This window comes from Pelobates fuscus, chromosome 3 (genome assembly GCF_036172605.1).
Source record: "Pelobates fuscus isolate aPelFus1 chromosome 3, aPelFus1.pri, whole genome shotgun sequence".
NCBI classification, from domain to species: Eukaryota; Metazoa; Chordata; class Amphibia; order Anura; family Pelobatidae; genus Pelobates; species Pelobates fuscus.
In genome coordinates this window covers 202,412,472-202,425,552 of record NC_086319.1, presented here as the reverse complement: position 1 = coordinate 202,425,552, position 13,081 = coordinate 202,412,472, and the positions used below count along the sequence as shown (strand labels likewise).

At 37.1% G+C, this 13,081-nt stretch overlaps 1 protein-coding gene across 2 annotated transcripts in view; it reads left to right on the top strand.

Moving 5' to 3' along the window:
* The window catches only part of CANX (calnexin), a 33,003-nt gene that overhangs the window by 11,873 nt on the left and 8,049 nt on the right, over positions 1-13,081 (top strand). For both annotated transcript variants that reach the window (XM_063447914.1, XM_063447913.1), the window contains exons 2-10: positions 1,749-1,985; positions 2,496-2,569; positions 3,644-3,702; positions 4,324-4,465; positions 5,844-5,925; positions 9,395-9,587; positions 10,451-10,640; positions 12,474-12,587; positions 12,676-12,832. In XM_063447914.1, coding sequence (XP_063303984.1) covers positions 1,752-1,985; positions 2,496-2,569; positions 3,644-3,702; positions 4,324-4,465; positions 5,844-5,925; positions 9,395-9,587; positions 10,451-10,640; positions 12,474-12,587; positions 12,676-12,832 — 1,245 coding nt within the window. In that variant the 5' untranslated portion in view covers positions 1,749-1,751. The remainder of the gene's footprint in view (positions 1-1,748; positions 1,986-2,495; positions 2,570-3,643; positions 3,703-4,323; positions 4,466-5,843; positions 5,926-9,394; positions 9,588-10,450; positions 10,641-12,473; positions 12,588-12,675; positions 12,833-13,081) is intronic.

The following is a 13,081-nucleotide window of genomic DNA, read 5'->3' as shown; positions in this document are numbered from 1 at the left end:
AATATATTCAGGGCAAGTACAAACCATTATCTGGAAATCAATTCATAAACATGGCTATAGAGCTAGATGGTGTTTTAAACACTAAGGTCAGGAATACATGTTTGTATATATAGTATTCCTTTAACAAATGTAACTGAAAATGCTCCCAAATGAGTAGGACATTGGCACACAGCTTAAATTACTTGCAATATAAATTCCTATCCATTGACTTTAAAACAAATTTGGCTAAATGTAACCAAACATATTTGTGACTAGTGTCCCTAAAATGTAGATCTAGTTTATGAATTTTCTTGTGAACGTTACTAATGATTTTTAAAGCAATATCAGTATGCCAGTTTTGGTAGTCAAACAATTCTAGATCTGTGATCATTTGAGGCCTCTTTTCAGAAGTAGTGGTAGTCTTGTCAGATAATCTGAGCTTTAGAGTGTGCACTTGGCAATAATGGGTATTGCACACAAATTAAACCATACTTCCTGCTGAATGTGGATTTTGCTAAATTATTGTATGGCAGCGCTATCCTTTTTTCCTTAAGATGTGTTTTGATCTCTGTTTAATGGTCTCAATTGACAATTGGGATGTAGAAGTAATGGGGAGTTATATTCAAGCCATTTCACTTTAGTTTACAATTTCTTTTGTACTGGTTTCACATCCTGATTGCATACAATGCTGATGTTTAGAATGGTAAAATAAGTAAATTATACAGGCCCCAGGGCTCAAAATTTCCACAAGCCATTGGCAAATAATACTTTAACCATGGCAAGTATAAATTCACCTCTGGTTAGAACTCGATAACCCCCAGACTTACAGTGGCAAACCATATAGGGCATGACTTTTTGAGCCCTGCAGTTTCCAAAATGCCTTCAAACCCTATCCCAACAAAAAGTTTGAGGAACAGTAATTTTAACCCCTTAAGGACACATGACGTGTGAAATGTCATGATTCCCTTTTATTCCAGAAGTTTGGTCCTTCAGGGGTTAAAAGGTGATACAATTACAAATGATATGTTGGTTGCAGAAATCAGACATGACTCTTTTCATATGTAAAGTTTCCCAAAGCCCAAATAAAAAGGGAAATCATTTTAAGGAATCTGGGAAAATACTTTTTGACCCAGTAACATCTACATATAAAGGGAACAAAACTTTATCAACCTGTATGTTAATCAGTTTTAGGTTTTGCAATGCAAGAAAATATCCAGGCATAAAAAAAATTCAGGTTAATACACTTTTATGTTATTGAAAAATAAAAGTTAATCTTCACGTTGTGCTATGCAAATTGCTCTTAAATCAAGTGTATATAAATAGGGTGATGTGTCCAGAGTATGAGAAGACCTCATTAAATACACTCCCTAGGAAAAAATTAACTTTCTGAATATTAAACTACAATACATATATCCTGTGTGATTGCCAGGAGTATCCTTGTAATTGGCAGTTTGAAAACATAACATGGACATCTATAATGAGTTGTCCACATAAACACTTGTATAACATTTATTATATGAAGACTTATGTAGACGAAATCTGCACTCCTAAAAATATTCTATTAGAATTTAAAACTCCCAACACCCCATTAGTCCATCAGGAATAAAACCAAGCTTAATCAGGTAATTACTGACGTTTCGTAATATGTTATCATGTAGTAGAAGCAAAGTTCTGTGTTCTATCTATTCTGTTTTAAAACAAATGTTTTAATGGCCAGGATACAAAATGTGAGGATTGTGACTAATTATTGCAAAATTTTCGTCTTTTAGATCATGAATATGAAGTGGCTTTTTTGTTTGACCTTCCTGATTCTTGGAATAGCCGCAGTTCGTGCCCATGGTGACCACGACCATCATCATGACCATGATCATCATCACCACCACCATCACGATCACCAACACGACCATGAGGATGATGGGCTTGACATAGATGACGACCTAGATGATCTTACTGATGAGCCTGAAGATCCAAAGCCAGAAGTCAGCACCCCGCCTCCTGCTCCAAAGGTTAGTAGGAGGGGGGTGTAGATTGACTTTTAAACCAGTTTATCACACTTCTTTTTCACAAAACATTATCACATTTTAATTTTTCATGTTTTTGTTTGCTTTGTTACTGGTCCCTTGCATTCATAATGTAGACTGGTAGAGCAGTGTACTTTCCCATTTCACCATCTTTATTGGATCAGTGAATTGGGACCCTCTGGGTGAGTGCCCAATGGCTCTGCCTGACTTCCAACTGCTCAGGTGACTTGTGGAGCTCTTGCAGTGAGTGAAACTGGGTATCTTACAGAAGGAGACACTGCAGCAAACTATTATATAGTAGCACATATGTTTTCATGTCCGAATAACTTTAAGAATTTCATCACAATGAAAAGAATCCTAACTGATCAAATTTGAAATTCAGTACCTAAACGTGAGTTACTATGTAAACCTTTGCTGATCCCTAGTTCTATTTAAATTCTAGCTCTACTTAAGTGTGATGGTGGCTTTGATTATGTTTTCCTTACTTCTACATAGGTTACTTATAAAGCCCCAGTCCCAACTGGTGATGTCTACCTATCTGAATCTTTTGACAAAGGAACCTTGGATGGGTAAGTGAATGCCTTTGCTTGCTTCATTTTTATTTAAAATAACCATTTAATGTAATTTTAGTTAGCAATGCATGATTTAGATATCTTAACACAAAATACACATGTACTTTGACACAGCATTTTTATTTGTGTTCTTACAGAAAACTGCATTGTATTGAAAAAGTCAATGTAGTATACAATGTAATGTGTATAATGTTATAGGTATTCCAGGCTGGTCAGTGCTATAGGCTGTCATTACGCTGGGTGTTTAGAATTGCTTGCTAATACAACTGTACATGACAAAGTATATCTTGTGTGCTTGGGCTGCTTAGATGTTTAGGGAATTCTAGTTTAGTGCACAGTGTAGTGGTTATGTTGCTAATAGTCTATGGTTTCTGTTCCCTGTGTAGGTTGGTTTGTTTATTTTTTGTTAAATTATTTAGGTGGTTTGTCAAAAACAGAACTTTCCTTATAATCCTGGAGACTTTCATTCCTTAGTAGAATTTACACTTCTACATTATCAATGTCATTTTTGTTTCATCTGGGCAGAGGTGACTGGCTGACAGTGCTGCCGGAATCAACCTGCTCTCAGCCTATCTGTTTTCATAAATTTAAAAACAAAAAAAATGTATTGAATTGTGATGCCTCAAAAAAAGAATATTGGCCTGTCTGGCCTGGTTTTTTATTTTTTATTTTTTTTACTCTTGATTTTTTTTCTATAGGAGTGTTTGTTAGATTTTTATTTTATTTTATTGTAATGTAATCAATTATATAAAGCCTCTACAGCTTCTGAATTGTGAGGGCCCAAATTATCTTCTAGAACAGGGGTAGGCACTACAGATGTTTTGGACTGGATTTCCTTAATGCTGACAAAGCATCAAGGGAAATGTAGTCCAAAACATCTAGTGTGCCGAAAGTTGCCTACCCCTGTTCTAGAAACTAAGGCAATGTGTCTATGCTGGACGCCAGCAAGCCACCATTAATTATTTCGTACTATTTGAACTATGTGTGCTGTAAATAACCTTGCATGCAAAATCACATGGGCTTTTGCTTATTTTAATGCATAATAATAGTGTGATTATATCCTATTTGCAGGTGGGTCCTTTCTAGGGCTAAGAAAGAAGATACTGATGATGAGATTGCCAAGTATGATGGTAAGTACTCCTGTGGTGTCTCAGATGTCTTGAGCATTGTTCCCTAGATAATGTGCATAGTGTTAGATTAGTTTCCTATGTTGTCTTCAACATTTGCTGTCAATGAGGGGGAATTTATTTGTCTCCTTACTGAGAATTATTACCTTAGACTTAAAACAGCAGTGCCAAATATCAGCTTGACATGTTTTGCATCTTTGTCCACAGTTAACCAGAAGTAGCAGATGGATATCTGTTGTCTGACTGCTTATAAATCTACCACTTGTGGTTGCAAATGCCCATGTTATAATGCCCAAATTATAGTGAATCTTTTGATTCCACTGTTGGAATTTTTTTTTTTTTTTTACGCGTTTCTTGATATTCAAGGGTGTTAACTACTTGCTTGCTGCTTTCTCTTTTAAAACCTGTAAATGGTGAAATAATTAAAATGGAGATTTCGGTGTTCATATTTGGTCTTCAGTAATCTAGAAACCAGTCCAACTACATGCAAAGCATACAGTGCAGTATTTTGAAGATTACAGGGTGTGGTATTGAAATCAAAACTGTTGGTCGGTGCTTGACATGAGTGCTGGGTTACTTTTTGAACAGATAATAGAACAGACCAATCATTGTTTTATGTTACAGGTAAATGGGAAGTAAATGAGATGAAAGAATCTAAGTTGCCAGGGGACAAAGGGCTTGTGCTGATGTCACGTGCAAAGCATCATGCAATCGGTGTCAAATTGAAGAAGCCTTTTGTCTTTGATAAGAAATCTTTAATTGTCCAGTAAGTATAGTCTGCTAGTAGAATCCCTCAGCCAAGTTTTGTTTAATGTCCATAAAGTACCTGTTGTCTTCTTGATTGTGTTTTGTGATGTGTTGTGTTTTTATTTTATGCATCGCTTGACTGAGGTTTTCAAAAAATGGTACATATAAAAGGTTTTGAGAAAAGGGAATGCTAGTAAAGCCACCTATATGTACGTATTAATAGTTTTACAATACTTAAAATTAGTCCTATTTCTCCCAGTGGGTATGGTATGATCAGAAATGGGTTTGCTTCTTTATAATATTGAAACGATCTTTATGAAAAGGAACACTCTGAGCACCGTAACCACTACTGTAGTGGTTATGGTGTCCTAGTGCACTCCCATGTTATGTAGTGAAACCTTTTGAAAACCGTTTTACAACATACCTGGAGTCTGTCAGGTGCTGAGCCACACCTCCTCTTACCAGAAGTTCGCTACAATGAGCTAAGCCCACCTGTGCAGATGCTCCCAGCCAACGAAAAGCACTGAGAGTGCACTGCATGGCTTAACTCATGTGTTGAGCCAAAATCAATTTTAGCTTAATTATCAAATGTCGGCCGATAGTTAATCTTTGTGGCCAATTAATGCCTATCAGGTCTTACCCCTAGAGGGTGCAAGTGCACTTCTGGCACTATAACCACTACAGTTGTCAGTGTTGCGCTAATTAAGTTTTGGAAGGTTTGCATTCAGTGTTGTGAGCTCCACATTGTTTTGGGGGACCGAGGCCGGGTCCGCACTGGTGTAGCGTGTCGTTCAGGCATCGGAAAGCGGGATAGCGGAGCGGCGGCTGTCCACTCCACTCACTGCCAAGAGAGTTCCCGCCAGTTGTAGCTGAGATCTCCCCTCCGGGGGACTAAAACTCGGGGAGCAAGCCTCTCCCCGGTTCCGGAAGCCTTCTTCCATCGAGGGTCGCAGTGATGGGTAAGTTAGGTGTGCAAATTCTAGTTTGGCAGGCTTACAGGGTTGTTGTTTGGAGCTGGTCTTCCCTGCGACTGCTCTGCTCGGCGGCCCGGCCCCGCCCCCCTGTAATTGCTTTTTAAATATGCTTTGTATTTAATTTAGTTTATTGTATAACTTATTTAAGAAAATATTTGGGTAAACTGTTTTTATCAAGCATTCTATAGGTTTAAAGTAGGTATGTACGACTTTCACCACACAATTAATAAGTAGGGATCGACTGATTATTGGTTTTGCCAATTTTATCGGCCGATATTCTGAATTGTTTTTTTTTTTTTTGTAATTTCCAAATGCTTCTTTAAAAATGTTTGTTTTAAGATAAAGAGTTTATTTAAATATAAAGGATTATTCTATTTTGAAAAGTTCCTTGTGTTTTAAAAGTTGTTTGTTGGTCTTTTAAAGGTATGAAGTGAATTTCCAGAGTGGAATTGAGTGTGGTGGAGCGTATGTTAAGCTACTCTCCAAGGTCCCTGAACATAACCTGGTAAGCAAGCCCTACTATTGTTTGGCGATAATCCATCTGTAAAACAATTTTCAAAGACCTTTAAGTTGTTTTCTGTAGGAGTGATCCAGATCCAGCCACTAAAGGTGGAGTTAACCCTGCAAGGTAATTATTGCAGTTTATAAAAAAACTGTAATAATTACACTTGCAGGGTTAGGAGTAGTGGGAGTTGGCTCCCAGACCACTCCAATGGGCAGAAGTGGTCTGGGTGCCTGGAGTGTCCCTTTAACATGGGCATCACCTTACACGAGAAGTTGGCAATGATAACCTGAGCCTTGTTAATGCAATTGAACCTCACATCATGTATACTTTTGTTACCAACAATATGGCAATTGATATAGAGATAGATATAGAACAGCCTATCTTGTGACCACCTTCCAACAAATGACCATAGCTGAATAAATACAGGATGTGTATGAAAAGAGCTCTTGCTTCTGTGTCATCTAAAACATAACCCAGAAATAATCATGGTTTGAGTTTCCTATGCAATTTCTGCATCAGTGTTGAAGGTGTGGAATGTGTACACCTAGGTGTTTTTATTTTAAGTCTGTGGTAAAGTGGTTAACACTTTGGTGCCCCATAATGATATGCTGTATGGCATTGATTAGTCAAATAACCGACATATCTGGTTTAATCAACAGCCAGTTCTCAAGCTTCAGTGGAACCAGAGGTACTATAAATCTTGACAAACATCATGTAGTTAAACAAGCATTATTGTTCTGCAACAGCTTGCGTTGGCTCCTGGTGATATAGCATTGAGTAAAAGCTTAGTCTGCTACATATGTATTTTATTTTAATGCTTAGGTTAATCAAAACTGGATCGCACCATCCGTCCCCTTACTTAATACTCTTGTGTGTCCCCACTTTGTCTGTTTATCTATAATGTGCTGGTATTTCATTGAAATTCCGACAGTCAGTCTGAGTATTTCAGAAAGAATCTGTTTATGAAATACTCCTTTTTTGAGGATGGTGGAAGTAACAATACCACTTGAATAAACGTTTAATAAGTTAACGTTATTCTCCTCCTCCCTCAGTCCATGTGACCTTCAACCTGACTCATGGAATATACTGAACTGCTTTGTGAATGACCATTAAGATTGAGTACTTGAGTATCTTACATGACATTTTGTTTAATAGACCTGTATAAAACAAAATGTTAACATTAAAACTTAAACTAAACTAAATATGCTCTCCTTAAAATTAATTTGGGCAGTTGTGCACAAAGTTAACTCAATATCTATATAATTCAGTGGCAACTAGCTTGAAGTATTTTGGAAGTTGATGTTATTGGGTTATGGTGGGTTGGCCTGCTACAACTGTGGTCAAATGCCAGTTTGTATAGTCAAAGTGGATTCAATTTTGGATTGAGTAACCCTATCTAATGTATTAATGTAACGTTGCCAGGTAAGGAAAAATTATTTTTGTTAGAGTACTTTTATTTAAAAAGATTTCCACCCAATTCATATGAAATAAAGAGATTTTCGTGTGTAGTAATGAGGGGGAGCATATCCAACGATGCAATCTACTTTTACGTGCAGTTGCTGAGATCATATGGGTTAATTTTGTTGCATGGTTAGTGTTCTGTTGTCACCCCCAGTATTGCCAATAATGGGGGAAAATAGAAAGGATCTACCTAGCAGTTGTTTTATAAATTTCTACTTGTTTCCAGCATTCCTCAATTCACACACTCAAATGTATTGGAAGAGGTCTGCTACAGCTGTCCCACATTTTAAATAGTTAGGCGAGTCCCTGATTTTTAGGGGGGTGGGGGGTTGAGGCGAGTAATACGCATGGTGTGCAATTTTTAAGTGTATTTATTGATGGGTAGCTGATGGAAGTATTTTAAGCAGGTTGTTGATGGTTATGAGGTCATGTGTCAGTGTTGGAAAATGTGTGGTCAACCTTGTTAGATTGGATTGTGTTGTTGTGTAATCCAATTTAGGTCTAATTTGTGAGTAGAATGACATGGTTGATTGTGTAAGTAAATAATCTATGACAGGGATGCTTAAAAGGTAGATCCCCCAGATATTTTAAAAAGTACAGCTTCCATGATGCTTTGTGACTAAAGGCATGCAACGCATTGTGGGAATTGTTCTACAGCATCTGGTCACCCCTGATCTATGAAGTGATCCCAGTCTTCCAAGCTTATGAGTGGGACAGTTGAGTTGATTTGTTGAGTGATATTGCAACACCGCTTGAGCTTTAGCAATAAAGGTCTGAAATACAAACGTTTATCCATCTCGCCTTAAGGGTAGAGAGAAAAGTAGGGTAATGCTACTGGGGAGTTGTGCTTACAGACTTGTGATAATGCAAGCCTGAATTTGATTTGAGGTTTATATTCCAAGACCGTTTATATTCCAAGACAGTACCTTTAAGCCTTTGTTATGGGGCTGGTGTTGAAGGGTGAGGCATCAACTTGGGTGAATAGGGTGAGTTTAAAAATGGGTTTTGATAATACGAATGTTCTTGCTCCCCATGTTCCAGCCTATGGGGAGAGGAAAGGGACCGTGGTAAGCTAATCGACCGTGGTGTCTAGCAATAAAGAGCGTATTCGTGGAGAGCATAAAAACACTGCATTTGGATCCCCTGTGGATGGGACATTCTCACATGAGCGATATGACCCAAGAGAGTGAGTTTTAGGGTTCATACATCAGATAGCGATCAATTCCTGATTCAGTAGGGGAGTAGGTAGGATTGATTGCTGTGCGTAAATTTGAGTTTTTGAAGGAAATTGATTTTCTTATCAACTGGTGTTTTACATATTGGAGAAACATTTTTGCGATTTGGCTGCTACTTGCATCAAGTAATCTTTAACCCCTTAAGGACACATGACGTGTGACATGTCATGATTCCCTTTTATTCCAGAAGTTTGGTCCTTAGGGGTTAAAAATAAGGATTTTGTGTCTGCATGCTTGGAGTATGGTTTCTTTGTTACAGAATTTTAACAGGCAGATGATGACTGGTCTAGTTTTTTGAGTCAAGGTTCTTTCAGGACCTAATCGATGTCCTCTTTATTATGTTGTAAAAAGACTATAAATTAAGTCTGTTATAGTTAAGAGGTTATTGTTGCAGACAAAAATAAATTATGTCAAAAGAAACTAAAGTGTTTTCAAATGTCTCCTGTGTGGATGTTTTGGGTCTGGAATTCAGTGTTCCTGTTAAGTTGTTGTGCAAGTTTAAGAGCAAAGGAGAATCTGAAGAGATTGAATAGGTGGAGGGCCCGGTATCCAGGTGGTGTTAGGGGTCTTGCTTTTTTTGTAACTTGTGAGTTCAGCCAAACTATATGTAGAAGATCTTTTATTTGGTATTGCCAATTACTCTTGTACACTATTGATTGTTTGTGAACAATTTTGACATCCTCCATTCTTCATTTATTTAAAAAAGAGAAAAAATAGTTAACAAAAGGAAAGCAAAAATAGATAATCAATTTAACACTTATTTCTCTGTTTAGGACCAGCTTCATGATAAAACCCCCTACACAATCATGTTTGGTCCTGATAAGTGTGGTGAAGATTACAAGCTCCACTTCATCTTTCGTCACAAGAATTTAAAGACTGGACAGTTTGAAGAGAAACATGCAAAGCGGCCTGATGCAGATTTGAAATCTTACTTCACAGACAAGAGAACTCATCTCTTTACTCTTGGTAATGTCTTATTCAGAACCTGTTATTCTCTTGTATAAGTTTTAAAAATGTTGCCCATAGACAGTCAAGCATGTAAATACCATCTTGGGTGACAACAATCAACAAAATATGTCAAAACTTTGAGGTCAAAAATTTTCTAAACTGTTTTTCCTTATTATTCACTTTACTGTATTGTTGCTCATTTAACTCGTTTGTAGTCGATTAGAAATGTGAAAGTAACCCTGTGAGGGGTTTCACAAAACAGTGAATTATTAAAAAAAAAATTATATTCTGAAATGAACAAAGACCGCTTTGTAGCAGTACACCCACCTCAAATGATGTAGGTCTACTTCCCAATTCTTTGCTTGTATTCAAAAAAATTCAAACACTAAACTTTGTGGGATGCTAGATGTACAATTTAGGAGTAGGCTGTAACATGTACTGTCATAATCAAGAGTTGTGTAAAAAAATAAAAATAAAAAGGGGGGGGGGGATGGCAGGACTGTTGATTAGAAGTAGCCTTGTAAGATTTAAAACTACCTTATCAATCAAAAGTGTTAACAAAGAGAAACTGTTACTTTGCTATGTTGTAGTTTGTCGGCCTTTTCTAATTTACTATGTGCATATTACAAGGGGAGGGGGGCTTTCCCTTTACACAAGAATTGGTTGTTAGTTTAGATTGTACAGACTTTATTCTCCTTTTTTGTGCCATAAACTATATATTTCTTCTTGTGCAATTAATCACATAAAGATGCTTTCCTTTTGAAACAATGGTAACTGTAGACAGTACCTAATTGAATGTGTAATTTCTATTTTTTTATATCAAACATTAAACTGCCTGGGCCAGGACAATATAATACTTTTTTATCTCTCTATATCTACAGTCCTTAACCCTGATAATAGTTTTGAGATCCTCGTTGACCAAAATGTTGTGAACAGCGGCAACCTGCTTAATGATATGAATCCCCCTGTGAACCCACCCAGTGAAATTGAGGATCCAGATGATGAAAAACCTGAAGATTGGGATGAGAGACCAAAGATTCCTGATCCTGATGCGGTTAAACCAGATGACTGGTATGTCATTAAGACAAAGGTCTGCATGTGCATTTAAAGCTCATATCACCTGTTGTCTGTTTAGTGGGATAAGTAAAACTTAATTTAAAAAGGTGGCTTGGTAAAAAAGAGATTTTCAAGTAGTGGTGTTTACTTATAGTAGAATACCAATCCTATAAACACATGCCCCTCACTTGAAATTGAAGTTTAACTTGCATTCTCAAGGTTATTTAATAAAGTGAGAATTTAAAGTTAATTTTCAAATTTAATGGATCACTCCGGAGACCAAAACAGCTTAATTGAAATGTTCTAATGGTGCCAGGAGGCCGCAGGGGCCCTTTCTTACCTGAAAGGGTTAAACTGTTATTAAACAATGTAACCCTAAAGGTGCCTGCAGCATCAGATCTCCCAATTCCCCCCCCATCTTGCATCCAGCTTCTGAAATTCACTTTCAGGAAGCGCAGAGTGCTGCCAAGCCGTGGTCAGTTGACGCTCTGTACCAGTCCGTAGCTCCACATTCATAAAAAAAGGTATGTGCATAAAAACACCTACCAAACAAATTCAAATAAAATTTATAGTTGAATGCAAACCTTCATCACCAGTTCTGACCAGCAGTTGGCAATATAAAAACTCTACATACACTGACATTGTTCCATAGCTTCTTAGTTTGCAAATTATATTCAGCAGGTGTAAGTTTCATCCACATACATACAGTTTATGTGGCTCAGTGATGCAGAACTGTTTAGAAATATATGTGTTGATTATTTTATTCAGTAAAGCCAGCATGAAACTCAATAAAGCTATTTTGGGGCTTTTTTCATGTATATATATTTAAAAACATGTATGCATACATACAATGCACATGCAGGTTTTTTTTAAACCGGCATTCCATTGAGCTGTGTGGTATGCGTATTTAAATAGTTGGTAATAGTTGTAACACTATTAAGAATGATTTCTGTCAGTTAACTGCTTCCTTTGCTGGTCCTTGATGATTTTGCTATTACGCAGTTAATGTCTGCAAGTAGGCGAAACTCGAGATATGTCTGCCAAGCAACTTTTGTGGTACTTTGTCACCATAAGTAGCTCATGGTAAAGCACTAGGAAAAACCAATGATTGAACAATATTCTCTTTTTCATCTGTTTGTGAAATAGTTTAACTGGTTGCCCAGGTAAATACTGACCAATATGGACAGTGCACATTACTCCACGCTGGTAGCAGATATTATCTTGCAAGGAGAAGTTGCTATTCTTCTGTGGGTTGTTTTGGCGTTTTGTTTTTACAAACTGCCCATGAATTGTCCACCCCACACATATCCCTTCTTTGGCTCAGGTCGTATGCATGCGCTCTGGGCTTAAGATTGTTCCATTAAGGTGGTTCTCTGTGAGAAGCATTCAATTGGATGGATCATGGAGAGGTGATGACAGAAGGGACAAGGAAAAACTTTACCCAGTGATCGATTCCCAGTAAGATTCTTTTTTTGTGTAAGGTTTTTAGATCTAAAAAGGGGGGGAGGGGAGGGAGTTAAGGATACAAGTTCACAATAGGGTGAATAGAGCAGAGATGGTAGCTTTTAAATCTCCTTTACAGTTATATCCGTTTATACAATGTACAGCCAGAACAATAGATATGCCAACAAATCGACAAAATAGTGTTAAATAGCTGTTAGTACGACATATAGGGTCAATGGTTGCCAGTCTCCAGGTATTGGCAAACTTCCTCTAGTTTAATTTTATTAAAGATAGTGTCTGTTCACTTCGAGTCTCTCATCACCCCTACCCCTCCAACCAAATTTATTCCGTTGCTTCGTTTGTCTTCAATTTACTAATTCCTGTTTGAACACATTACAATTCTAGGGATGAGGATGCTCCTGCTAAGATCCCAGATGAAAATGCTGTGAAACCAGAAGGTTGGTTGGACGATGAGCCTGAATACATAAGTGACCCTGACGCTGAGAAGCCAGAGGACTGGTGTGTGTTTTGGTAGACCTTGCACTGCTGCTATTCTATTTGTTTATATTGACTTACAGAATGTAATTGTGTTTTTAATTTCCAATAGGGATGAAGATATGGATGGGGAGTGGGAGGCACCTCAGGTGGCAAATCCCAAATGTGAATCTGCTCCTGGATGTGGACTCTGGCAACGCCCTACTATTGATAATGCCAACTACAAAGGCAAGTGGAAGGCCCCAATGATTGACAATCCTAACTATCAGGTAAGTCTATATTATTGTATATTTTGACGTTATATTAATTTATATATATATATGTGTGTGTGTGTGTGTGTGTGTGTATATATATATATATATATATGTATATATATATATATATATATATATATATATATATATATATATATATATATATATATTTTTTTTTTATTGGATCATTTTTCCCCTTGTTTTTCCAGTTAATATATCAGCCATTGCCATGTGTTTACTTGATTTTACACAACTGAAATCTTG